The sequence below is a fragment of the Centroberyx affinis genome, unplaced genomic scaffold (genome assembly GCF_046629955.1).
Source record: "Centroberyx affinis isolate AG114_WGS23_722 - 3 ecotype Tasmania unplaced genomic scaffold, CSIRO-AGI_Caff_v1 ptg003325l_1, whole genome shotgun sequence".
Classification (NCBI taxonomy): domain Eukaryota; kingdom Metazoa; phylum Chordata; class Actinopteri; order Beryciformes; family Berycidae; genus Centroberyx; species Centroberyx affinis.
Window position 1 is genome coordinate 32,501 of NW_027281326.1, and position 27,500 is coordinate 60,000.

The 27,500-nt window shown below is 42.2% G+C and overlaps 2 protein-coding genes across 2 annotated transcripts in view; both read left to right on the forward strand.

Annotated features, from left to right (window-relative positions):
* LOC139660502 (acyl-coenzyme A oxidase-like protein) overlaps window positions 1–1,727 on the forward strand; it is a gene marked incomplete at its 5' end in the record, with an annotated part of 33,871 nt that extends 32,144 nt beyond the window's left edge. Inside the window, one exon of the mRNA XM_071538661.1 lies at window positions 1,521–1,727. Within this exon, the coding sequence (XP_071394762.1) occupies window positions 1,521–1,727 (207 nt within the window). The remainder of the gene's footprint in view (window positions 1–1,520) is intronic.
* A 7,655-nt stretch (window positions 1,728–9,382) lies between these two features.
* bcl2l11 (BCL2 like 11) overlaps window positions 9,383–27,500 on the forward strand; it is a 40,406-nt gene continuing 22,288 nt past the window's right edge. Inside the window, exons 1-3 of the mRNA XM_071538662.1 lie at window positions 9,383–9,779; window positions 12,852–13,261; window positions 22,527–22,651. Of these exons, the coding sequence (XP_071394763.1) occupies window positions 9,763–9,779; window positions 12,852–13,261; window positions 22,527–22,651 (552 nt within the window). The 5' untranslated portion in view covers window positions 9,383–9,762. The remainder of the gene's footprint in view (window positions 9,780–12,851; window positions 13,262–22,526; window positions 22,652–27,500) is intronic.

The following is a 27,500-nucleotide window of genomic DNA, read 5'->3' on the forward strand; positions in this document are numbered from 1 at the left end:
TCTTTCTATTCACAGTGTGATTGTTTGGCTGTTTTTGTTTTGGAGCTCTAAAGAACAGGTCCCCATTGACTTCAGTTGTTTTGGAGAAGGCTGCTACCAAGTTGTGCTGCAGCCTCCCTGTGTGTTATATGGACTAACACATTTCACCTGTGTTTCATTTGGCATGAGGGTGAGTAGATGATGACAGAACTTTCATTTTTGGGTGAACTATTCCTTTAACTTTTTTTCTTTCCATTTGTGAGTGAGTCTCTCTTTGCATCGAGTCACTTATTAAACACAGTTTTGGTCATTTCTGCTCTGTTAGACTCTGCTCAGTGGAGACTGGCAGGGAACATGAGACAGAGAGACGTGAGAGAGAACGACGTGACAGAAAGTCATGAGTCAAACCCACGATGCCGTGTGTACATGAGTCTGCTGCACCACTAGCACTCTGTGGGAGAGAATTTACCAGTTTTGTTCCAAAATCAGATAACCACCATTTGATAAAAAAACAAGTGACAACTGCTCTTAAAAAATGATTCATAGCTCAAAATTAAATCATGATGTGGTGCTTTTTTCAAATTAAATAAAGAAGGAATGAAACTCTGCCTAACTCCTGAGTGTGTGTGTCACACTGGCTTTGGAGAATTAACTAACCAGATTCAAAATGTCTTGGTACAATCAACATCGTCCAAGCAGAAATGACATAAACTAGATATGAAGAGTTCCCTTCTGAAATTAGATATCCTCCTGACATGTTAAGTAAGGTTTATTTATACAGCACTTTTCACAGAGCAAAGTCACAAAGTGCTTCACAAGAGTAAAATAGTAAAAATAAATATGAAGAAAAAACAATAAGACAAACCAGTCAGAAGTTTGGACACACCACATTTTTCTTTATTTTTACTATTTTCCACATTTTAAAATAACAGTAAAGACATCAGAACTATGAAATAACACAAATGGAATTATGCAGCGACCAAAAAAGTGTTAAACAAATCAAAACTATCTTATATTTTAGATTCTTTAAAGTAGCCGCCCTTTGCCTTGATGGAAAGGCAAAAGGCTTTGGAAAGAAATTCATACATAGGATCAACTTCACTGTTTATATTTGTCTAAGAAACTAATTTCAAGCATTTAAGCAGAAGCCTTTAGATCAAAATGGCTTTAAGAGAATGAGAAACAGAAAACATTCAGTCAGGTGGGTCCAGACTGGTGAAAAGAAAGATAAAAAGCAGCAATATAGAAGACAGAGAGCATTAACCGACCAAATTTGGGTCAGACATTCACACACATTTACACACTCGCACACATTTTCCCACACTCTGAGGAATTGATCAGTATTGATCACATGTAAATGCCATTGATTGGCTCTCGCTCTTTAGTCTTTGTCTGTATTGATGTGTGTGTGTGTGCTTATGTGCCTGTCTGTGCACTTTGTCTGTCCATTTCTGATTCTTCTATGTGTGTGTGTGTGTGTGTGTGTGTATGTGTGTGTGTGTGTGTGTGTGTGTGTGTGTGTGTCTCATGGTCCCCCACAGCTGCTGGAGTTGTGCAGGTCGGTAAAAGACGAGGCGCTGAAGGTGGTGTCGGATTTCAACCTTCCTTCCTGCTGTATCCAGGCGCCCATCGCTGGAATAGCCAATCCCAGGGCTCAGTGGGCCTTCTACTCGCCGCCTGACCCCGCCCACTCCGCCTCGCCACCGCCGCCTCAGCATCACAGAGCCAGCACCGCCTCCAAGCTGTGAGAGGGTTTTTTTTTTTTTTGAATGAAGTAACGGCTTCCCTTAGATGGCACAGCCTGTCACGTTTCATTCACTGTGTTTGCCTTTGATAAACCAGGGAAAGAAGTCTTATATATATTATAAGAGCCACTTATTATAGGGAAGGGACTGATTGTACAAAATATAAGAACAGGCTGTTTTTCTCCATGAAATAGCCCGAGCAGGTGAAAGCTCTGATCCCTTATTGATTTAACTTATTGAATATTAAATCCACTTCACCCACAAAGGGAAGATGTAAATGATATGGAGGAAACAGACAGATTGGAGTTTTTGTCATTCAAACATTTCTCAGAGGCAGAAATAATCTGATTGGTTGAGTTAAACCTCAGTGGGCGGAGCCAAAGAACCCCAGTTTTTCTGGCTAAATAATGTTAGACTGAAGCCCAGTGAAAAAGACAAGAGGTAAGAGAGGAGGAAGCTGATATTATGAAGCCTAGCACTCTGCTGCTAACTGAAAAATACAATCTATCCATACTAAGATATCTAGATTAGCTAGTTAGCCTAGCTGACCTTCCAAGCTAAAACTAGCCATACTAGCCTATAGCTATCTAGGTAAGCTAGTTAGCTAGCAGCTGACCTTCAACATCATGATGCCATGGACATGAATTAATTAAAAAAAAAAAAAAAAAGCCATTTGTTTTTATTTATATTTTGACCAGAGTTTCTTCTTTGACATTCAAATTTGCCAGTTAGTTAGTTTCTTTGGCTCCACCCACTGAGATTTAACTCAACCAATGAGATTATTTCTGCGTAATGTTTGTATAACTAAACCTCCAGTCTGCAGGACACAGATTATTGGATTATAGGATATACAAACATACTAACAGTCAATAACCAACCCTTTCCCACCCCAGAAAATGTATAACTATAATTTCATTATCACAACCTGCCTACATAATTTGGCAGGATAAAACTTACAAAAGAGTTGTCAGTGTTTTACCTGCTGAGAGCCACAACTTCATGTTAAGTTCTTGAGTCAGGTCTCTAATTTTGTGTTTTTCAAGACCATTTTAGCTGTCAAAGAGCACTTGAATATCAGAATACCTCAGAATTCAGACTGTGGATATTGTTACCATTATTTTAATGTGCAAAGTGTTCAAATTGTCTCAGAAATGCAGCTGAACCTAAAAATGTTCAAAACTTCATCTGGTTCACCTTCATAAGCCGCTATTAAGCTCTGAGAATCGATATAGGTTCAGAATACAAACCCACAAATCCTACTGCCATGAAAACAACTTATCACACTACTGCCACTTTTTATGCAGTAAGTTAATTAGGTGAAGGAGTTTTAAAGATGGTGCAGTTCACTTTCCAGTAACCTTGTCTGTATTGAAACAATTGGAAAATCTGGTAGAGAGACCGACTAGAATTTATCTGTGATGAGAACAAAAGATACAAATCACCCATGTGTCCCCAACAGATTATTTGCATTAGTGCTTCATGCTAACACTTTAGCATAGCCTACTATGTTGAGTGATAGTAGCCACTAGCATTATCTTAAAAGTGAGAAAATGAGAGCTTGTAGCAGCTCTTAAACTAAATGGTAAGTAATCTTAAATTATATGCAGCCAAGTCAGTTGGCAGTTTTGTGTAGGAGATTGGTAAAATTACACATGAGATAAAAATAACACTGTTTTGAACTAGCAGGGACTACTTTCCCTGTTTCCATAGAAAGTGAAGGTGGTGAGTGATGGGAGACTCTGTACAGCTAAAAATCACTGTGCAGCGGATGAATACTTGATTGGTCACCTGAAATAGATCCAAAAATAAACTTGGCTATGTCAGCCATAATGAGTTTAAAACAGGCCATATAAAAAAAACACCACAAACAACTTTTTAGTAATAAAAGGTCAGTCTTTCAATTTTAGATAATGTTAGCGGCCTACTGTCACTCGTGCTAATGTGTTAGCATGGAGCCTACTATCACTCAACATAGTGAATGCTAAAGTGTTAGCATGGAGCCTACTATCACTCAACATAGTGAATGCTAAAGTGTTAGCATGGAGCCTACTAGCAACATAGTGAATGCTAAAGTGTTAGCATGGAGCCTACTTACTCTCAACATAGTGACTGCTAAAGTGTTATCACAGATCCTACTGTCACTCAATAGTTTATGCTAAAGTGCTGCATAGAGCCTATCACTCAATAGTTTATGCTAAAGTGCTGCATAGAGCCTATCACTCAATAGTTTATGCTAAAGTGTTAGCACAGAGCATACTGTCACTCGACATAGTGAATGCTAAAGTGTTAGCACAGAGCATACTGTCACTCGACATAGTGAATGCTAAAGTGTTAGCACAGAGCATACTGTCACTCGACATAGTGAATGCTAAAGTGTTAGCATGCAGCATGAGTGAATGATCTACAGAAGACACACAGATGATTTTAGTGTCTTATGAACTCATCACTTAACGGGTAACTTAACAATCTCCCATGAAGTTGATGTAGGCTATTCCTTTAACTACTACACCATCTCTGTACACAGAGACGTTTTAAAAGTATGTGTGCTTTATTAGACTGTAGAATGGACAGAGACAGAAATAATTAGAGATAGAGAGAAGATAACGTGCAACAAATATTGCGGGATGGACTTGAATGCACCACATTGTTGGTACACACCATGTGCCTTAGTCCACTGTCTCACAGGCCTCCCTGATGGGAGACTTTTGAAGCTTTGTGGATTATTTTTTATGAATTACATCTCTTTACAATCAAAAGCAGAATCAGAATCACTTCATTTAGTGCAGTGAAAGTACAGGATTTAGTCTCGGTGACTTTGGAGATGTATTGACAATTTACATAGTGACTTAAGTACATACTGACACACATGGGATAACAGGACAAAAGGGAAAGTGCAAGACAGGATAGACATTACATATCACACATCACTGTACAGGTAAGGGGTTCCATTCCAAAACACTACATATCCATATTGGAAAAACTTTTGTTAGCTGAATTTCCTCAATCAGTATCTTCAAAAACATGAATAGTTTGATCTTTAGATTAATCATAACTGCAATAGTGACTCATAATGGGTTTTAATTTCATGCCAGCAGTCATATCACAAGAGTAGGTGTCAGTTTTTCAACTCATTAAATATACAGACAGTATTCAGGCCCCTCATATGTTTGCTGCTCATAGATTGTGTGTCAAAGGGAAAACTATCCAGCATATTTTTTGCTTTTAATACAACTTGTAGCCTTATCCAGCCATTTATGGTGGTTATATCTAATGGGAAGTTTTTTGTACAATATTTCATTCCATGGTGGTATGTATGGTGCTGTTGCGTTTGCTTTCTCTGTCAGCAATGTGGCTTCTTGTCATCGTGACGACTATCCACCATTTTGAATCTCATGTGTGTTAGCACTGTGTTATACCTCAATGTAATAAATGGTCATTTTGCACGGCTGAAATGAATTCATGACAGCAACAGTGACGTCCTTCTGAACCTCTGAAGATGAAAACGAATGAGAATTTATGACATTATTAAAGCATGAAAAGCCACATTTTGCAAACGTGTCCCTCTATTGCCATCAGATGTCAGTTTAATGATGTGAAGTCCCTGTACAAACACACAGCCTCCAGCCTCTGTGAATCACGTCTTTGCACTTGTATGAATCATGCATTGGAATTTTAATTTAGCAATTCCTGGGAGTCTGTGGGGCTTTCCTGAACTCCTGAGCGTTTGGTTTGTCTTCTGGATCGGTGACGTTGCGGTTCAAATCCCCTGGCCGTTCCTGACGAGTCACAGTAACAAGGATGTACATTCCTCCAAATTTAAATGGCAGGCGAGGCGAACGGCGTCCAGCCCACTGATTTCTGAATCCAGTCGGAGCGTCACATTCCAGCCTGCGTCTGATTCCAGACAGTTGACCAGTAAGTGGAAGGTCATCTGGAAACTGTTTTAAAATGAATTACCATTAAGCTGATATCATATTAAATTGGCTGAATTGCCGTTTCGAAGATTAGGCTACAACTTTTTAAATGAATGGAATTAAACAATTTGCACATTAAACAAATAGGTGTAGGTGTAGTAAAGATCCCTATTTTCTTTCATTTTTCCACTTCCTTTCCTCACCTACCTCACTTCCTTTCCTCTCCTTTCCTCATCACTAATTGGCTCTTGTTTCACCCTTTGTCACCCCTCATTTACCTGATTGAGTTCACCTGATCACTCCTTATTTGAGGACCGCACTCCCTCTCACTCACTCTCTCACCTTCACATGGGCCGGCAGTTCTGATTCAAAAGCCCGTGTGTGTGTTTTTTTTCTCCCTTTATGTTCATAAATGCAATTCCTTTGATTTTGGAGAAATTAAACCTTTGTTCAGAGGATTGAAGTTTCCTGGCTTTATTTCCATGCATTCTGATCCGATGCCCACGATGATAGTCAACTTTACATTCTGAACCTCCTAATTTACAATGGGACTGCAGGTTCTGACCAGGGTCTTAGTAAATGTTGCCTGTAGGTGAGACCGCCATCACCGGTTGCTCAGCAGAAATCTGCAAGTTAACTTGGTGATCAAACAGGACACATCGACCTTCATGATCAATCAAAAGAGTCTTGCCTTATGAATACTAGTGAGAACAAAAAGAAACATTTCATAGCGTTGGATCCAGCAAAATGTCCTACTGTGTATGGCTTTGCTTCTAGGTGTTCTGGTGTTATGCATGTTTGTACTTTGCTGCAGCAATAATACCTGAGAGGACGATGTTTACTGTGATTATGGAGACGACGCATCATCCATAGATAACAGTGAAGATCATCCTCAAGGGTTTTTTTATGGCTTTTATCCAGTGGTTACTGATGCATGTGGGCTGTCTGACCTGTTTTCTTTGAAATAGTGAACATGAATAAGAATAAAAAACAGGAGAAAACGAGCTTTATGGGAATTATCGGCACTCTGACCAATCAGGTTGCTTGGCTGAAACTACCCACTGTAAACCATGATATTGTTTGATTTAATAACACGTCGGTCATATTTCATTGTCAGTATTTATTAGTGACCATATTCCTGTGATATACTGTTTTTTTTTTTGTTTTAATCTACCCAAACAGTTTCAATCGACGCATCAAATCTTTTCTATTTCATCTTACCTGCTGTGCTGTTAACAGCAGCGCAGTTGCCATGACAACCATTTTATCCCGTTTCTACTTCATTGTTTTCATACCTTTAAAATAAAATAAAAATGTGCTGGATTTAACACCGACTAGACTTGGTTTTGGTAATGGATGGTCTGACCTGTTTCATTCTTCACTATATATGAGATATGGATCTATTTTGGCACTTTGTAACAGAGTTTAAAACATTTACACTGGTTGGCCAAGTGGGGGCGCTATAATTAAAGGTCAGAATTTGAAACTTTGACAGGCCATAACTGCTGCACCACCAGTCTGATTTTGATGAAAGTTGTGTTGGGTGTCCTGCATTCAAAATGTTTTTTAAGTAAAAGTACAAAAGTATTAGCATGAAAATGTACTTAAAGCAACAAAAGTAAAAGTACTCATTATGCAGAATGGCCCATTTCAGAATAATACAGTATATATTATATTATTGAATTATAATCATTGATGCATTAATGTGTAAGCATCACTTTAATGTTGCAGCTGGAAAAGGTGGGGCTGATTTCCACTACTTTATATACTGCTGGGTAGCTTACAGTAATCTATAATAATACATCACAATTTATTAGTTGATTATATTTTGTATTAATAATCTGAATCTGCAAAGTAACTAGTAACTTAAGTTATCAAATAAAGGTAGTGGAGTAAAAAGTACAATATTTCCCTCTGAAATGTAGTGGAGTAGAAGTATAAAGTAGCATAAAATGGTAATACTCAAGTAAAGTACAAATACCTCAAAATTGCACTTAAGTACAGTATTTGAGTAAATGTACTTAGTTACTTTCCACCTCTGCTAATACTGGAGAAACTAGATCTCTTTGGTCATCTTTATTTATCTGTGTGTGGAACAAACTCCTTTGTCGGGGGAACAATAATATTTTGGGGCTGAAGTATTCCGAGTTTCCTCCAGAGTTTTCTTCTCCTCAGGGAGGTAAAAAGCCTCTGAAGCAGCACTGAGACCATCATGGGACACTAAAACTCTCCACTGACACCCAGATGGGTCAGCAGCTCCTCCAGGCAGAGTGAGGCAGGTTTTACTGACTGGCTGAGTAAAAATCCTCCCAAACCACACCGGGGTGATTTCTCTGGTCAGACTTCTGATAAACAGGAAAAGATAAAAATAGTAAAAAATCTGTGGTGAGGGAGGAAGCTCCGTCATATCAGACACCGACCGCACTGACTGGACCGTATCTGAGTTTTAATAAAAAGGAAAAACCAGTTTATCAGTGGAACCCAACATGGGAGTCATTGACACACACACACACACACACACACACACACACCAGCTGCAGGGAAGCTGTTCTGTATCTGACCCTGAGGGGATCACGGTCACACTATTACTATAATCACACACACACACACACACACACACACACACACACACACACACTGCCCCACCAACACACATACACACACTGCTATGGGGTTATCTTGGCGTGTGTGTTTGAGAAATGTATCTTTGCTAATTACAGTAGAATATCTCGGATGGTGTTAAAGTTTATCAAAGCTCCTTGTAGCTCTAGTGTGTGTCCTTATGTGCATAATATCCGTGTGTGTGTGTGTGTGTGTGTGTTTGTGTGTTTACATGTGCACACTCATCAATCACAATGCCATAACTCAGTTGAAGGTCAGTGTTGGTGAAATTTCCTTTGATTCTTTAGTAAACATAAGCTGCAACACACTGCTGGAGCTTCTGATTACAGACATAAAGTTTCATCTCAGACTAGCGAGTGAGTGTGTGTGTGTGTGTGTGTGTGTGTGTGTGTGTGTGTGTGTGTGTGTGTGTGTGTGTGAATAAGTGTGATATCCACATTAGATACACTTGAACAACATGCTGTTACTATGAGAGAGAGAGAGAGAGAGAGAGAGAGATACAAACACAGACAGTACAACAGAGAGAGAGAGAGACAAACACAAACATAGACACACACACACATTTTTTGTTTTTATTTCACACTTGCTTTGGCAATGTAAACGTATGTTTCCCATGCCAATAAAGCCCTTTTGAATTGAATTGAGAGAGGGAAAGAGAGAGAGAGAGAGATAGAGAGAGAGAGAGAGAGAGATACAAACACACAGACAGTACAACAGAGAGAGAGAGAGAGAGAGAGAGAGAGAGAGAGAGAGAGAGAGAAACACACACATAGACACACACAGAAACACTGAATGATTTGGAAACGCATAACTTTCTCCTGTCATGCCAATGAAGCCAACTTCAACTAAAAACTGAATTGAGAGAGAGAGAGAGAGAGAGAGAGAGAGATAGACTCCGAGAGAAAGAGAGAGAGTGAGTGTGAGAGAGAGAGACATAGACTCAGAGAGAGAGCGGGAGAGAGAGACATAGACTCACACTGAGAGAGAGAGAGACCCCACCCACAGCCACAGGCAGTAGGTGGATCGTGGGTTTGGAGGAGGAGAACGGCATAACGCTTCAGTGCTGCGGACTACCTACAGCACTTTAACACACACACACACACACACGCATAGAGCGAGAGCGAGCGAGAGAGAGAGAGAGAGAGAGAGAGGGAGAGAAAGAGAGGAAGGAAACATCCTCATCTGCAGACAAAAGACGGAGCAGTGTTCTGGACGAAGCATTTGTTTACCTCCGAGGCGGAAAAACTACAACTGTTCCACTGCGGCGAGGCGGATTTCAACAACACTCACAACAAAACTCTGGGATTTATTTTACCAACACTTTGGAAGTTTGTTTGTTTTTGTTTTTGTTTTTTTTAACCTAAAGCGGACCCGAGGATCATATTCGAGTCTGGTGTTTCTTTATTAGCCTATTATTTTTTTTTTTATTATTATTATTATAGCCTATCCTGAGTATTTCTATCCTGTTGTTGCTGTGCCGGCCGTGATGTCCCGCCGCTGACATGTCCCGTCCGTCCAGGTGAGTGGGGAAAACAGGAGCTCGGCTGGTATTTTACTATTAAATAATAAATCGACCCTTACCTAACGTTACATGTCAGACTGTCAGCTGTCATGCCGCGCCAGCCGCGACCACGCGCTTACTGCAACGCTCGCGCTTTTAAAAATGGGAAAAATCGCTTAAAATTGCTTTTATATTATTAATGCTTTCCCCCCGTAATAAAAAAAAAAAAAAGTCACTGTAATATTCCTATAGGGGCTTTGTTGTTTGTCTGCGGCGCTCAAACAGCGACTTTACCACGACTTGCTCTTTGTAAAGTCTTGACCATGACGTGGTGATTTTCTAAAAACAATTAAAATTATAAAAAAAATTACCACGGTGTTATTGTTTCCCCCTGTGATGTCGCTTTAATGTTCCTTTAATGTCTCCGACCCTCATAGTGAACCTGCAGCGCTTCATTGTGTCTTTTTCCTACTTTACGTGACGTTTTTATTTCCTATGGTATCGCTATAATATTCCTATAGTATTCCAGCAGGAGCTTAAAGAGAGTCTGCAGCGCTCGATACTGAATTTAAAGTGACTTTATTCTACTTCATGGTGTTTTATTTCCTATAGTATCGCTATAATATTCTTATAACATTGTTATATGGATGTTTGTGTGGTTTATAGTGACTTTGCCGGTAATATTTGGCAGCAGCGCACCGGCTTCGGTTTTAACCACACAACCTCTCAGTTATCAGTGTGAACGACAGTTAACTCGGGGTACAGGCGGGGTGTGTGTGTGTGTGTGGGGGGGGGGGGGGGGGGGGGGGTAAATGACGCGCCGTGTGTTTTCATGCAGGTTTGAGTCCAGGGTGCGGAGGATAAACTCACCGACACCCAGTTAACCACGTTTTGTGTTCGCAGAATAGAGTTTCCCACTTTTTGTGCTGACAGCAGTCATGGAAGACATCAGAGCCTTTAGTTTCAAAGTTATTTATCTTCTATGCAGACAGGTTCTTTTAAGGTTAAAATGATTTTCTGAGAATTTAACGGATCATTGTTCATATTGGAGGTTGTTTGCCTTGTTATGATCACCGACTGCAGGTCACAGAGTTTACCCATGCGTCTTTTAATTTGTCACAACATCAGGTTACAGGCTATTTTATTAGAATTTGGCACCTGGTGCATACAGAGCAGACGCACTGTATCACCTGTATCTACATTAACAACCGGCTGCGATTACAGGCGATTACGGGTGTGTATTAGCTTTTTTTTCCTCCAGTTTTTCCACCAATATAGGAAACGCAGCAGTCTGAACTGAATACGCAGGCTCGCCTGTGGGTGGCGGAACTGCACCACCGGGTCAGAGAGCACAATGCAGGACGCTCTTACAGTAGTTTATAACACATAGACTGTACTGTAAAGCTTTCTGTGTCAGTTTACTAATAATCGAAAAAGAGGAAAATAGAAAATCTAGTGCATATTCTGAATCTCTCAATGTTCTGCCTCTCGGTTAAAAGTAAATTTGAGACGTCAGACTGTCCTCTCGGTCTCCTGCTCGGTGTCACGCACCGGAGGGAAACACTACAGGCTGATTCACCATTTTTCCATGATACAGTTCGCACGTACAGTTCGCACGGCGCCGGTGCAAGCAGACGCGCCCTGGGATCTGTGTGTGTGGATCTTGCACGACATTTGGCACCGTGACGCCTCGACGAAAACGGATGGATTTAAAATGGTCATAAGGCTGATTTAATATCTTTTGCATCGGCACTGCGGATTTCCTGGATTCCCTCTGGGTTTCCTATTTGGCGACGTGACTGTCGGTGCGTTTTGGCGACATTTCGGCGGTAGATCCGCCTGTCACGCCTGATGTCTCTCCTCGTTGTGTTTATTTCTGCATTGAAACCCGCAGGAAAAGTTACATTTTCACTCGGCTGGTAAAGGACCGTCGTCACGTCCAGTCGGAGTGCGGCTGTTACCGCTGTTCCCCCGTGCGTAAAAGCGCGTAAAAAGCAAAACATTGACATTCAAAATCTAAACAACGTTAAGTCTGTCAGTTAAATGTTGAACCGGCGCGTGCAGGCTACCTGCGCCGAAAACCAGTCGGTTCATTTTGGGTCAATTTGGCACAGAAGTAGGTCATTGCCGCTGGGAATCCGAGCGCAGAGGGAAGTGTAGTTTGCTCTGGAGAAATAGGAAGCGCTGCAAAAAATATCCGTCTAAAGAATCATTTGATCAAATACTGAGTCTCGACGTGTTATTTTTGTTAAGAAAACGGAAATGTGCCAACAGGGTGAGATTCCAGTGGAAATCAACATGTTAAAAGAATCTTCTTGAATAAAGTGACATTACTAACGGAGTGATCCGACTTATTCTGGCTTGTTTCAAGATACTGACACTTGTTCCAAGAAAATTCTCGCAGCAGGTGAATCCGCTCTGGAAATAAGAGGAAATATCCCACCGGACGGAATATTTCAGTAAATGTAAAAACTGTGAACGGGAGTCTGTTCAGACGGACATTTTTTGCAGCGAGCTGCCTGTTTATGTGTGTGACGCAGTTGAAGTTACTCCAGCCGCTTTCTTCATGCCTTATGTTTTTTTTTCTCCCTCTAAGTCAAACACGATGTGCTGCAATCAGCAGCTTCTGTCAAACAAAGGAGTTTGTAGAGGAAACCTGCGCTGCTGCCTGAGCGCAAATACAGTAACCAGTAAACACACACACACACACACACACACACACACTTTACACGCGCACCGCCATGTGTTTTGTATCGGTGCCGTGGACAGTGAGTTAGATAATCGTGATGTCACATGTAAGACCGACTTTCAGCAGTTGATGTTTGGCACGCGCGCTTTAATAAGAGAGAAGACTGCGCTAAAAGTCATCAACCCGCCGGTCATCGGGACTTCCCGTGTCAAACTGATTAGACTTGAATTACCAAAACATTATAAATCCAGCAGGATTCAGGGAAAATACGATTCGCGCGCTGTCACGTTTGCGCGTGACTCGGTGAATATCTAAACTTGAACCCGCTTGCAGTTAGAGCCGCAGCGGGTAGCAGAGTGATGATAGACCAGGCTGACGGTGCCGCTCTGTCCATCCAACAGACCACCAAACCGGTCCGATGGCTCGTCCGCGGTAACGGAGGAGAGCGGAGGAGAGTCGCTTCCCGTCGGCGCCGGTGGAGCCGGAGCGCAAACCTCCCGATCAAAACCGGCAAACGAGCCCGGCGGCGGACGGAGCGCTGACCACGCCGGGAACACCGGAGGAGAGGGGGACTCTCCGTCCCGGGCCGGGATCGAGCCCATCGCCTCCCCCAGCAGCCTGAGCGGCGAGTCGAGGTCTTTGCAGTTTCAGTTCTCCCGCCTCTCCAGCGGATATTTCTCGTTAGACGGCGACTCGTCGCCCGGAGTGGCGGACAAGGCCACGCAGACACCGAGCCCCTCCTGCCAGGCGATGCAACACGCCCTGCTGCACATGGCCGAGGCGGCGCACCGGGAACCGGAGCAGCAGCACGGTGAGCAGGAACTCATCACACAACCGGTGATGTCACGACAAAAAAAAAAGAGAGAGTCAGCATTATTAAAAACAATAGAAGAAGTCAAATCCTGTTAAGATGTGATGGAGCGGTAAATAAAAAGATGGATCAACTTTGATTTGCAGCTGGTGGGGGAAAAGACAACCACCGATTTAAACACAAAGCAAATTATTAAATTACTGTTATTAAATTAAGATTTTCAGGAAAGCATTAATTATACTATAGGTAACACTTCCTATGACTACCATGTCTATAATTCCTTGTATAATGCCTTATGATCTTGCTTATAAGAGCACATAATGCTTACCGGTACCAAAGCTAAACTCTGACCTCCAGTCAGTGATTATCATAAGGAAAGCAACCTCCAGTCAATGTATGCTTTTTTTCTCCATAAAAGACACTATCTTCGTATAATTTACATCAGTTTGATACTATGTAGTATGGCTTTTCTGTCATAAAGATCTATGTCAGGTTATAAAGCTGCTAAACTGCATTTCTACAAATAAAACAAGTGGGTAAAGTGAGTTCAGATGGGTTTCCCTCCACTAAATCCTGCATGTTGAGTCAGGAAGCAGCCTGTCTGACAGTTTGTGTGTAGTATTGTGTGTGTATTTCCTTCTGTGTGTGTGTGTGTGTGTGTGTGTGTGTGCGTACATGTTAAATATCTAAAATATGAGCCTGACTGTATTCTATGTGAAAGTGTGCTGCATGCTGCTGGTGTGGGTGTATGTAAAACACGAAACCAGATAAGAGCCGAACAACACAAACTGCTCTGAAAAGCTTCCTATATCAAAGTGTTTGGGGGTTTCTGGTATTGAATATCGATATTAATAGTGAAGGGACTAAAAATTCTGCATGGTTTATATTCGTTTGCGTCTCCTGCAAAGCTTTAGTGGAGACAGATGTGTGTATTTTGACTCTGCTGTGCACACACTGTACCGACGCGTTATGAATCATCTCATCCATCAACATCCACATCGTACTACTCTCCCCTGTCAGCAGATGAGTCAGTGGATTTCTCATGTTCATATCTGTGTTTTGGTTCAGTGGATACCAGGCTGCACACACTTCGCACACACTTTGACCTTTTGCCCGTTCTCCGACCTCCGGCGGGCCGCCAGAGAATCCACCCGAACGTTTTCCTCATCTTTCTATTCTTGTGGGGACATCGGGTCCTTCTTAAGCATAGAAACACACACACACACATACAGAAGCACTGGCCCCATATGTTGGAGTTTGTGATGTGCTCGTTCTGTCTTGTTTTTTCTCTATTTTCTCTATTTGCATCCCTTGTTTTCTGTGTTTATCGCATTTTGCAGCAAACCAATTTGCTACAACGCGCTTCATGAATGAATTTGACTCTTAATCGATTTGCCTGCTGGTCTGAAGCGGCAGCCAGGCCCTGCTGGCTGGTCTGGAGCGGCAGCCAGGCCCTGCTGGCTGGTCTGGAGCGGCAGCCAGGCCCTGCTGGCTCGTCTTCAGGTCTCTCTGCTGCTGTTGGAGCGCTGCCTCGGAGTCGTAGTTTTCCCTGAATCCTGCTGGATTGTGATTTACAGGAAGGAAAGTGTCTTATCTTGACTTCTGGCTGCTTATTGAGAGTTGTACTGTAACAAACCATCAGGGAGTCACCCGGGCTGTGGCTGTGTGTGTGTGTGTGTGTGTGTGTGTGTGTGTGTGTGTGGGGGGGGGGGGGGGGGGGGGGGTGCATGCATATGAATAAGTGCACTATACTGCCCTGCAAAACAGTAACTGCTCAGAGTGAAACTAAGAAAAAAAAAACAGCTTTGAAGTTTTCATTACTGCCACACCAGACGATTGTGAGAAGATCTTTGAAAAACGTGTCGATCTGTTGACGTAGAGAAGTGTTTTTCTTTATCCTCCTCCTGTCCCCTCTGACCTCACAGCCACACACAGAAGAGGCAAAACCTCACTGTCAACCTGCCAGTGAGGTTTCTGCCTCCTTCCTTTTCCATACTTTTTTTTATCTAATTCTTATTTTATTAAACTGAGGGTCCTTTACCTCACTGTGTTTTCATGCATGTAAAGCAATTTGTAAACATGTTTTTTAGAAAAGTGCTATACAAATAAAGTTATTATTAGAGTATAATGATAGTGTGTGCATGTGTTTGTGTGGTGAACAAGTGCACTATAGCATATGTATGTTTGGATATAAAGTAGGGCTGAACGATTTTGAAAAAATATCTAATTGCGATTATTTTGACTGATATTGCAATTGCGATATGACTTGTGATATTAGAGGGAATGATGATTTTTGCATCATTATTCTCATTTTCATTGAAAAACGTATTAAAATGATTATGGTGTGATTTTTGCGGGGATCTGTACCAAACAAAGATGTTTTCTTAAGTCTGTAGAATATGATGTGTAGGCCAGGACATCTCTGCAGCACCACAATATTTCATTTAAAATGTATTTTGACACACATTTCGACTTAAACAAATATTGCGCCTCCTGCGATTTGAAAACTGCAGTAGGCCATATTGCGATTTCGATAAAATTTCGATTAATTGTTCAGCCCTAATATAAAGTGTGTGTGTGTGTGTGTGTGTGTGCATCATTGTGGGACATGTAACTTTCAGTGGAGAAAGATCTGTCAAAGTGAGACTGGTAACCGGTGACACTTCTCCATAGCTACGGTTAGCTTAGCTGTTAGCCTTTATGCACGATGCCTTGTTAGGTTTGTCCTTAGTAGGCCTCCGTAGTGCAGTGGCTTTGCTGTGCTTCATTTACAAATGTGTTGCGGTTTCTGCCGCCCTCTAGTGGTCAGAAAATCTCGAGTGTTTCATCCTTCTTGGAATTGGATCTATTCCTGTTTGTGTTTACGACTACGGTCTCACCGTTGCGTCGTACCGTAATGAACAAAATAGATGCGCACAAAGTTTTTGACACTTGATATCTCAGTCCTTTGCAATGCAGAACTAGTTTTCACACGTGACTTGACCTCAACCCAGACACTGAATATCTACAGACTACGTTTCACACTGTTGTGTGTATCACTTGAAACTCAGCAGACTTTTTTAGTGACTCATTATAGTCACCAGTCTGACCGCTCTGGGCAGAGTCTTCTGTCAGAATAAGTGTTTACTGTGGAGTTCTCTGAAGGTGATGTGGGCCTTTCTCCATACACTTTGATGGGAGGGAATCCACTCAATACACCCAGTGGCCTTCTCTGCTGTCACCTGCTGAACATCAACATCCAAGCCAGGCATTCACCCTATAGTTAAATATAAGAAGAGAGACTCACATCAGAATCTGTGTGTTGGTAAATGCCCGCTCCAGAGAGTCCCAGGCAGCGGTTGCATCACATTCACCATTCATAGAACAAGGATCCGTTTTTGTTATAGATCTGTTGTTTATTGAAAGTGAAGGAAATCACCTCCAGCAACCACACCCGTCCTGCTGACTGGGAACAAACACACACACTGTGCCAGGAAGGAGAGATTTGGTGAAAACGCTGGTGGCGGGACACATGAAGAGTTTCATCATCATCATCATCAATGTCTGTTCTGTTTCCTTGATGTTTGATGATGATGTTCCTCTCAGTGAATGATGAATATCCTCCACCGTTCTCTCGTCCTGATGGGATTTTTTGGGGTTTATTTCAAGGTTTCAGATTCTTCAGACACAGCAGACTCACATTCATTTCAGACGAAAATTGTTGTTTTTCCTTTTCCTACATTTTCCCCCTGTTTTGTGTTTCAGAAAAATATCACTGATATCGGTGGAGCTGTAAGATAGAGATAGATAGAGATATGAGGCACTGCCAACCTAGCTATAAGAGTTTCATTAGTTTCAGTGGAGAGTTTTAGTGTCCCATGATCGTCTAAATCCAGTTTCAGATTCTTTTCCACCCTGACAAGAGTAAAATTTCAGGGGAAACACTGAATACTTGTCATTTTTGGGATGTTTTTTTAGCATGAAAATGGTCAAACTTCAATACTCAAAATATCAACTATCAGCAGGTTCAATCCAAAGATATCAGTATAGAGCTGCCGCGGTTACCGTTACCGTGGTAACGCAATCAGGTCACGCCCACCACAGAGTCAAGCTGATCACCGCTTCACCGCTGGGTTTTTATTTTTGTTTATTTTAGTCCTGTTGTTTATGTTCCAATTTTTGCTTGTAAAAGTTATGTCATCTGAAATAAATGCAGTACTATTTTTTAAATAATAATAATAATTATTATAATTGTGTAGCCTTTTTTCTTCACGCCATGTGTTCAAAGGTTTACACTCACAGTTGCACAGTTAACGTTCTGATCGGAGAACATGCCCCCCCCCCCCCCCGCAGAACGTGCTTTGCAGCTGTTGGCTACGGAAAGTTTTCACTTCAAATTAGGCTAAAAACGTGGATCTTGTAGCGAAACCCAACCTTACTTCTCCTCTTTGGGAACATTTTGGCTTTGAGCCCGATGAAGAGGGAAAGCCAGGGAATTTGGACGAGGCAGTGTGCCGCATTTACAGCAAGAAAATCAACGTCATGCGAGGAAACACGACAACTTATGATGTGGTCCACATCTTAGGACCACTCATCGCCCGTTATACGATGCAGTGAAAGGCGCCCCGTCTGCCTCGGGACGTCCCGGCTCGGCACTGCGTCAGTTAGGAGTCTCCGAGGCGTTTGCCAGAGTGACTAAATACAACCGGGACAGCAACAAGTGGCGAGCACTTACAACAACTGTAACACTGTTCTTAGGTTTAAATTTTTTTTTTTATGGTGGTTACCGCGGCGGTTTGAATGGCTTTGCTAATTTGTGCGGTAAGGAAAAAATCAATACCGTGGCAGCTCTATATCAGTATTGTTATCAGCCTTCAGAAACCATATCGGTCCAAACTGCAGCCCTTATCCATCAATATTGTTGCTTTGTAATCAGTTGATTTCCAGGAAGTAAAAGTCTAATCTGCGGAGTCTGAAATCAAACTTCCAGAAGCTTCAGCAGATTGTCTTAACTTCTGTATGTGAGACTCTGGCTGAGGCTTTTATAAAGGCTGTGATTGGCCGCTCTGATTGTCTCTGTTATTCTCTTTCACTGCAGCAGACAGACAAGACACCAGTCAAAACACACCAGTGTGTGTGTGTGTGTGTGTGTGTGTGTGAGTGTGAGTCTGTGTCAGTGTGTGCATGTAATTCATTAAGTGCACCAATCAGAATAGACCTCTGTGTGTGTGTGTGTGTGTGTGTGTGTGTGTGTGTGTGTGTTCACCAGTCAAAATAGGCCTGCAGGTCTTTTGTAAGGTGCAGACAGAAACCCTTTGGCTCTCATTCACTCTGCCATGGCTATGAGATAGGACAGAGATAAACACACACACACACACACACACACACACACACACACACTCATGCATTATCTTATATATTCTCCTCTCCATGAAGCTAAGAAAGAATAACGGATCTCAATTATCAAGATTGTTCAGTATTTGGGTATGTGGTGTGTGTGTGTGTCTGCGTGCCTGTGCTTGAGTGTGTATGAGAATGTGAGCAGTGTGGGTTCAGCTGTGTGTGTGTGTGTGTGTGTGTGTGTGTGTGTGTGTGTGTGTGTGTGTGTGTGTAAGAGAGTGAGCTGGAGCGATGCAGCTTAAGGCGGATCAGGTTATCATGCTGTTGTTGCTGTGTATCAGTTTGATTACAGCTGCTATCACACAGCAGCTTCCAAACACTTCCTCCTCCTCCTCCTCCTCCTCCTCCTCCTCCTCCTCCTCCTCTTCCTCCTCCTGCAGCACAGTCTCCTCTCTGGTCTGGGGCCACATCCACACTAATACTAATTTTCCTTTTAAAACTTAAACTTTAAAACGCTGCTGACCCCGTTTTAGTTCGAAAACTCCGGGATGGCGGAAACGGAGACTTTTGAAAACGATGACTATTTTTTTTTTTAGTTGTTGTTGATGTGGTTGTGTTTGCTCTTGTGTTGTGGTTTTCGGTATGTTTTGTCTTAATTGTAGGTCTTTGTATTGTATCGTTTTGTTACCGTTGAAAATAAAAAATACGATGACGCAGACGCCCACGTTCACTTCCTGATTGGGTCTTATCAGTCACGACGTGTCCTTGCCCTGATTCGTCACCCCGTTATCACGTGACCCTTTTCCGGAAGAAAACAAACGACATCAGCCTTGACTGCCAGTGGTTAATTCAACATAAGTAACAGTTTCACCTCGTCGTCGGTCCAAGCAAAGAAATCTCTGGTCGTACTTTTCGCCGTTGCTGTTCTTCCTCTGTAGTATTTTCTGCAACTATAAGCAACCAACCGCAGAGTAGACAATCTGCTTCCTGTTTGCCCCGGCACGCACATGCCCAGTGTACGTGAATGGTCATGTGATATGTGTTTTCAGGCGTGTTATATAGTATGGACGGAGATTATTTCTGAAACGCTCGTGTGGACGGAGATCGTTTGTGTGGATGTGGCCTGAACCTCAGTGGAAAAGTTCACTTTGTTTGTATTTTTTGTATTTGGTTTGTTTAGAGTCACACTGACCAACTACAAGAGAACCAGGGCTTGTAAACAAAAGTCACATGACCCAGAGAAGCAGCTTGTTTATTGGACAGAGTTTTGGTCACCTGTCATCCTGCCAGGTTGGAGATTCTGATTCCAGTCATGATGGGCTTTGTCTGTCTCTTCTTCTGTGGTGTTCATACCAGTTAGGACCACATGAAGAAAGAGCTGAACGTGAGCATCAGTCCAGACTTCATTTTTATTCTGCCAGGCTTTCCAGGAACCGCGTCCGTCCGTCTCCTTCTACCCATAATCCCGTGCGTTTCAAGTGCGTTTTCCTGTAGTTGGTCGGATTAATGAACCGCACCGCAGTTCTCTTGCCATTTGGTGACAGTAGAGTTCAAAGGTCATTGATCTCACCTGAACTAAAGGAGTAAACACTCCAGAGTTTGAATTAACTGCTCAGAACACGCTTGGTGTGAACTTGCCCTAACACACCAACATGCGAAATGTATTTGCATATAATTGCTTTAACCTTTATGCAGTACCAGATGGGTGGAGTTTAATAATCCATGATACTTTCCTATGCATAAACATCCATTTTGCTTCTCTCTATCTTCAATTATAACACAATAGTGATTAAACTTATATCCAGTTGATGAAATCTTCTCCACTGTCTGTTCTAAACAGCCGGTGTCTGGTAGCTCTTTCCCGGGAAAAAAAATCCTCTGCCGCACAGGAAGTGATGCGTTTTACGTTTCCTGGTTTGTTTGGAATAAACAGAAGGAAGAAGAAGAACTGGGTAGTTGAGCATGAGCAGTGATAGCCACCATGGCTGAACAGACAGAGAAAAGAGAAACTCAAACTGCAGCAACAGAAAATCCAAGCTCCGCCCACACTGTTTGATTGACAGGTGATCTGTGGGAAGTGCGGTGCAGAAACACCACAGTGAGGCTGAGGGACAAAGATGGAGACTAAATAAAAAAAAAAATGGTGGTGTAGTTGTGTGTTGTGTCACTGTCGTACCCATAATTACATTCTTTGATCAATCAATCAATCAATAACAATGCGATGCCCTGCAGTGGAGACTCTCTGCTGTTTTGGCCTCTTTAATATTGGAGGATGTGAGAAATATTAAGCCTGGGTTTCATAACAGCGTGCATGAGTCATAAGCAGAGATCGGTAAGAGTTCATAGTCTTTCACAGTCCTACTGTATTTCATGCTGCATATATAACAGATAAACCACACACACACACACGCACACACACACACACACACACACACACACACACACACGCTCGCTCACGCAAACTAGCTGGTACAGTGGCATGTCTGCACCTCTGACACACACACACACACAGTTAAAAAAAAAAAGTTCAGTACAGTATTGTGACTCTTCTGCATAAAAATTGATCAGATTTTGGTGATGATCTGGATCTGAGATTTCCACCTGCAGACGATTTCTTTTAACATTTTTTTATCCAGAACTATTATTAAGCTGCGTTCATGTTCAGGTGGGAACGAGCGATAAACAAAGTTAAAACGAGGCTGCGTGGCTTTGCGAGTTTTAGAATTGGTTTGCGCTCTGCTGAGTTACTTCTGGTTTTTAATAATGTGGTTTTCCTTCTCTGTCACACGTATTAATTTTCTGTTTCGCGTTTCAGAACCAAAGGATGAATCGAAGCTCTCTGTGGTTTTTGTTAATATCTTTTATTTAAGTGTTTTGGTGCTGAGGTTTTCCAAATGTTTTCATGCCAAAGCTCCCAAACAGCTTCACATGAGACTACAGACATTTACTCGATTAAAAAAAAAAAAAATGTTGTCCCATCAGAGAAGACTGTTGGTATGATTTGGTATGGAGCTGCTGTAGGAGGGGAAATACTGTAACAGTGAACCCAAAACAACCAAAAACAAATTCTTCAAATGAACGAAATAACAGTGAAATTAAACTTTCACCTGCTGTTTTGTCTCAGTGGGATCACGAGACGATTTATCGAAATTCAATATATCGCGATACAAAAATGCGACAATACGAAATGCGACAAAATGAATCGTGATATTAGCTCTGTTTTACTCCGCTGTAGTAATCACAAATGAGACGCTTCACCCTCACAACTTCATTTCATTTCAAATTAATTTGCGCTTTGTAATGACATTTTGAAATTGTTGTTTACACTCTAGCGAGGCAACGGCATCACTAGAAAGATTTGTGGCTCAGAAATAGAGCTGCAACGATTAATCGATTATCGCCAACTATTTTGATAATTGATTAATCGGTTTGAGTAATTTTTTAAGAAAAATAAGTCAAAATTCTGTGATTCCAGCTTCTTAAATGTGAATATTTTCTGGTTTCTTTACTCCTCTATGACAGTAAACTGAATATCTTTGGGTTGTGGACAAAACAAGACATTTGAGGACGTCATCTTGGGCTTTGGGAAACACTGATCCACATTTTTCACCATTTTCTGACCTTTTATAGACCAAACAACTAATCGATTAATCGAGAAAATAATGAAAACAATCGTTAGTTGCAGCCCTACTCAGAAATGAACAGAATTCTGCACAGTCAGACTTTGTTGTCATTGAACTTTTATTTATCACGTCGTATCGCATCCTGAGATAAGCAGATCGTCTCGTCTCTAGTTTTTACACCTTTGCAGAACCGTGGCAGACTTCAACCCAGAAGTCTGCAGCACAATGAGTTATTTATTGTTTGTGAATGCTACATGTGAAGTGCTTCTGTGGTGATATTATGAGACTGAGCAGATATTCCCCCCCCCCCTCCCGTCTTGCAGGCAGTCCCTCTGGCCCGTCTAGGAACACAGCGGGGGACATGCAGCCCGAGGCCCGGGGAGCCGGGGAGATCGGACGAGAGCTCCGACGCATCGGAGACGACTTCAACAGCTGCATCATGCAGAGGGTGAGCGCTCTGTGTGTGTGTGTGTGTGTGTGTGTGTGTGGTGTATGTGTGGTGTGTGTGTGTGTGTGTGTGTGAAGGAAAATCTGGGTGGGGAAGCCTCAGGTGTGTTTGAGTGTAAAAGCCCGTTCACCTCTACAGCGATAACTATAAACTCTAACGATACATTGCTCAATACATTCTTCTTTCTTGTAGCTTTAATTTGATTGGTCGAAAATGTTTTATCGTTGCCTCTGCATCCAAAAAATCGCTCTGAGATCGAACCAAAAATGTAGTTATAGTTATTGTTTTGGATGTTTTTATAGTTTTTATAGTTGTAGTGGGAACACAGATTCGATTTGATTTACTTATACTGATTGAGTGATTGATTTTATATTATTATAGTATCATACATGGGCTTCATGGGCTTAGAAGACACTGTAAAACAAAGTGAAACATGGTGATCAAACAAAATGTACAAAGCTGAACACAGAATGCATGTTGTCCATCTACAATTCTTTCAAACTACATTACAAACAATGAATTTCAGTTAGGGCTGGACAATATATCGATATTATATCGATATTGTAATATGAGACTAGATATCGTCTTAGATTTTGGATATCGTATTATCGTGATATAGCATAAGTGTCTTTTCCTGGTTTTAAAGGCTGCATTACAGTAAAGTGATGAAATACCAGACTGTTCTAGCTGTTCTATTATTTGCCTTTACCCACTTAGTCATTATATCCACATTACTGATCAAAAATCTCATTGTGTAAATATTTTGTGAAAGCACCAATAGTCATCCCTACAATATTGTCGCAATATCGATATTGAGGTATTTGGTCAAAAATATTGTGATATTTGATTTTGTCCATATCGCCCAGCCCTAATTTCAGTATCGTAGCATCCAGTATCTCATTCAGAATTCAAAAAGTTATAGTTATCTTTATAGTTATCGTTCTAGATGTGAATGGGCCTTAACTGAATGAAAGTGAAGGAAGGAAGGTGTTGCTGAAGAGAACATCAGGGTCAGAGAGTAACAGAGGCTCGGGGGGAAAAGACGCTTTAAAGTTCAAAGTTCATAAAATGCCTTTGAAAGTTAAAAATGACGTGGTAAAAAAATGCCCTGGATAATTAGGAGCATCCGTTCTTGCATTTCACCCTGTTCTCTTTATTCTAATTATCGAATTTTTGAGCGTCAGTGCGACTGCTATACTGTCCCCTGTGGGCCACCGTAGCTGATTCATAGGAGCCAAACGCCGCATGGTTCTTCCCAGTGCCGCTCTGGTGAAGCGGCTTTTAATCAGAAAACAAGCGAGTTCACGGCCTGAAGCAGCAGAAACTGTCGGCAGCACACAGCCAGCAGGAGGAGAGAACGACAACAAGACACAAAGACACAAACCTCATACAGCTAAAACAACCAATATGGTAAAAAAAACAAAAACTCAGCAGCGGAGGGTGAAGATGGACCGGTCGGGACAGAGAGGGAAAACAGCTCCATCCTCTCCTCCGAGGCCGGCTGCCAGCTCCCAGCTGTGGGAACGAAGCTAAAACAAACCTTAGTGGTACAAATTGAGTGTTTAAATGTGGTGAGACCCAGAGAAGCTGATTTGCAAACCTCAGCAGCAGCAGTCTGGCAGTTTATTTCTTGGGTGACTGACTGACTGACTGACTGACTGACTGACTGACTGACTGACAAGCTGGCTGATTCAGGCTATATTCAGGCAGGCAGCTCAAATCTGATTGTTTTAGCATATCTGACACAATGTTTTTCTAATGTGTGAACAGCAGAAAAACACATGGAGTCTGAGATCTTTTCAAATTAGATACAAGCCACTTGTGGTTTGAAATATTCAAATCGCACTGTGATTCGGTGTTTTTTTTTCCCCTGCACAGCAATTCAGTCAGTTGGTCGGTCAGTCAGTTAGTTGGTCAGTCAGTTGGTCAGTCAGACAGTCAGTCAGTCAGTCGGTCAGTCAGTTGGTCGGTCAGTCAGTTGGTCGGTCAGTCAGTTAGTTGGTCAGTCAGTTAGTTGGTCAGTCAGTTGGTCGGTCAGTCAGTTAGTTGGTCGGTCAGTTAGTTGGTCAGTCAGTTGGTCGGTCAGTCAGTTGGTCAGTCAGTCAGTTAGTTGGTCAGTCAGTTGGTCGGTCAGTCAGTTAGTTGGTCAGTCAGTTGGTCGGTCAGTCAGTTGGTCGGTCAGTCAGTTAGTTGGTCAGTCAGTTGGTCGGTCAGTCAGTTAGTTGGTCAGTCAGTTGGTCGGTCAGTCAGTTAGTTGGTCGGTCAGTTAGTTGGTCAGTCAGTTGGTCGGTCAGTCAGTTGGTCGGTCAGTCAGTTGGTCAGTCAGTCAGTTAGTTGGTCAGTCAGTTGGTCGGTCAGTCAGTTAGTTGGTCAGTCAGTTGGTCGGTCAGTCAGTTGGTCAGTCAGTCAGTTAGTTGGTCAGTCAGTTGGTCGGTCAGTCAGTTAGTTGGTCAGTCAGTTGGTCGGTCAGTCAGTTAGTTGGTCAGTCAGACAGTCAGTCTGTTGGTCAGTTGGTCGGTCAGTCTGTCAGTCAGTTGGTCAGTCAGGTGGTTGGTCAGTCAGTCAGTTAGTTTGTCGGTCAGACAGTCAGTCAGTGGGTCGGTCAGTTGGTCGGTCAGTCAGTCGGTCAGTGGGTCGGTCAGTCGGTCAGTGGGTGGGTTGGAGCCGGTGTTTATTTGCTGCACTGAGAGTTTATTTCCTCTTGGCTGCAGTTTCTGCAGGTTGCATCATCTCAGTCTTATTTACGCTGCGTATCACAGAGCCGACTGCAGCCTGGAGGGAAACCGGGCCGGGGCCAAGCCACTCAGTCACTTCAGAAGAGTGGATTCAAAAAAAAATAATGGAAAATACTTTTGGCATGAGAAGACTTTTATATCCCACTGCTGGAGCTTAAAATACTCCTCAGTGTCAAAAGCTTAACGGCTCTGAGGCTCCGGCTCCAGCCAAGCAATCTGATTAGTCATAAACTGTTTCCTAGCCGTAACCCTTTAGTTTCCAACGAGGATTAACCAGGAAGACAGTTAACCCTTTCTATCCTACTTTATTTATTCTTCTGTATTGTTTCAAACAGCACACATGCATGTATTTAAGCAGTATCACACAAAATGGAGTGCTGATATCCAGTATAACAGCACAACCTCGAGTGTGATATTGCTTTTATACAACAGTTCTATAAACAAAGCTATTTGTCAAGTAATGGCAGAGGTGTGACTGAGTCTACTTTGCTCGAGTCCCAAGTCAGTCTCAAGTCTTGAGGCACGAGTCTCAAGTCAAGGGCCAAGTCTAAATGTAGATTACCAAGTCAAGTCCAAGTCATTAATGTCAGGTTTCAAGTCTAAATGTAGAACAGCAAGTCAAGTCAGAACAAATCAAGAGTCCAGTATCAATTTAATATCTTAAAGAAAACTAAATATCTAGGACTTTTCAATGCAATATGGTTTTAATAGGATAAAAACTTGGTAAGAGCATCATGAGTTTGATTTCTATAATCAAGTCATCAAAGTACAAGTCAGAGTCGAGTCCCAAGTCACCAGAACCCAAGTCAAGTCAAGTCTCAAGCGAGTAAAACTGTGACTCGAGTCCCCGCCTCTGAGTAATGGTACTATGAGACAACAGATTATGGTTTTTCTCTTTTACCCGTCTCCGCCAACAGAAACAGTTTCCTCAGGATTCCACTACAGAGCGTTGCCAAGCAACACATCAGCTGTTTCCCGACTGCAGGCTAGCAGGCCGCACGTTTCCACTGATTGTGCAGGAAGTGAAACATGAGTCTGTTGACTGTCGCTTTGCTGCCTTGTCAGATTCCCATGAGCTTGTCTGACGACGGTTATATCAGAGCAGCTGTGAAGCGGAGTGATACTATACAGTAAAACGCCCCAGTGCTGCTATACTGTATATCAGCACTCACGGGAATGCCTCCTGTCCAATCAGATTACTCGACCGGAACTAACTGTTGTATAAAAATAAAAAAAATCCATAAAACCCTCAAGGATGTTCTTTACTGTGATTTGGCGACTTCGGTGGCGTCACTCATGCCCATAATCACAGTAAGGAACCCTAACCCTAACCCTTGCCCTTTTGGGACTCGTGGCTATAGTCAGTTATCTGTTTTCCCACCAGTAAGTAGCAATTGAAATCAGGAGTCTAGATGGTAACGAATTGGCTGACAGCAGACCTTAGATCAGGCCCAAAAAAACAAGCCCGACCCGACCGTACACGGGCCCGTCCCATTGGCTGCATTTATGGGCCTGAGCCCGGTTTAAAACTTTAAAATTTTCTTAGTAAGTTGGCTGTTTATAAGTAAACTAATTCTGAGTTGTTTGAATGACAAAAACCTGTTCAGAATTACGTGGGGGATCTTACTGAACAGCCTACTTCCTCTCGCAAAGGACTGGCAAAGCGAGTGGCAGAGAAAACCCGACACTTACATTTCAAATCGTAACCTTTGATTGACTGGTGTTAAAAACGTAACTGACACAAGGAATTAACAATCAGACTTTGCGGGATTACAGAGAAATTTGAATGACAGAAATCTGTTCAGAGTTACACACGGGATCTTAATGAACAGCGACACGGAAGAGAAACTTGTTTCAGTTGGTTCAACAAACATACCCGAGCCTTTGCTCATGCCTATATAAATATTTATATCCGGGGCCTACATATAACATTCTGATTATCACACCAAATAGCGCTGCATGTGACACACCTGGCCGGATCTCATATGTAGCTGTCAAAAAAACAATAAATATTACGCTTCCATCATTCTCCAACACTCGATCGCTCCATTTTGTTTATTCCAGACGGAAAAGCACTTGAACACGCAAGTCAGGTGTCCGACTTCACAGCTGCA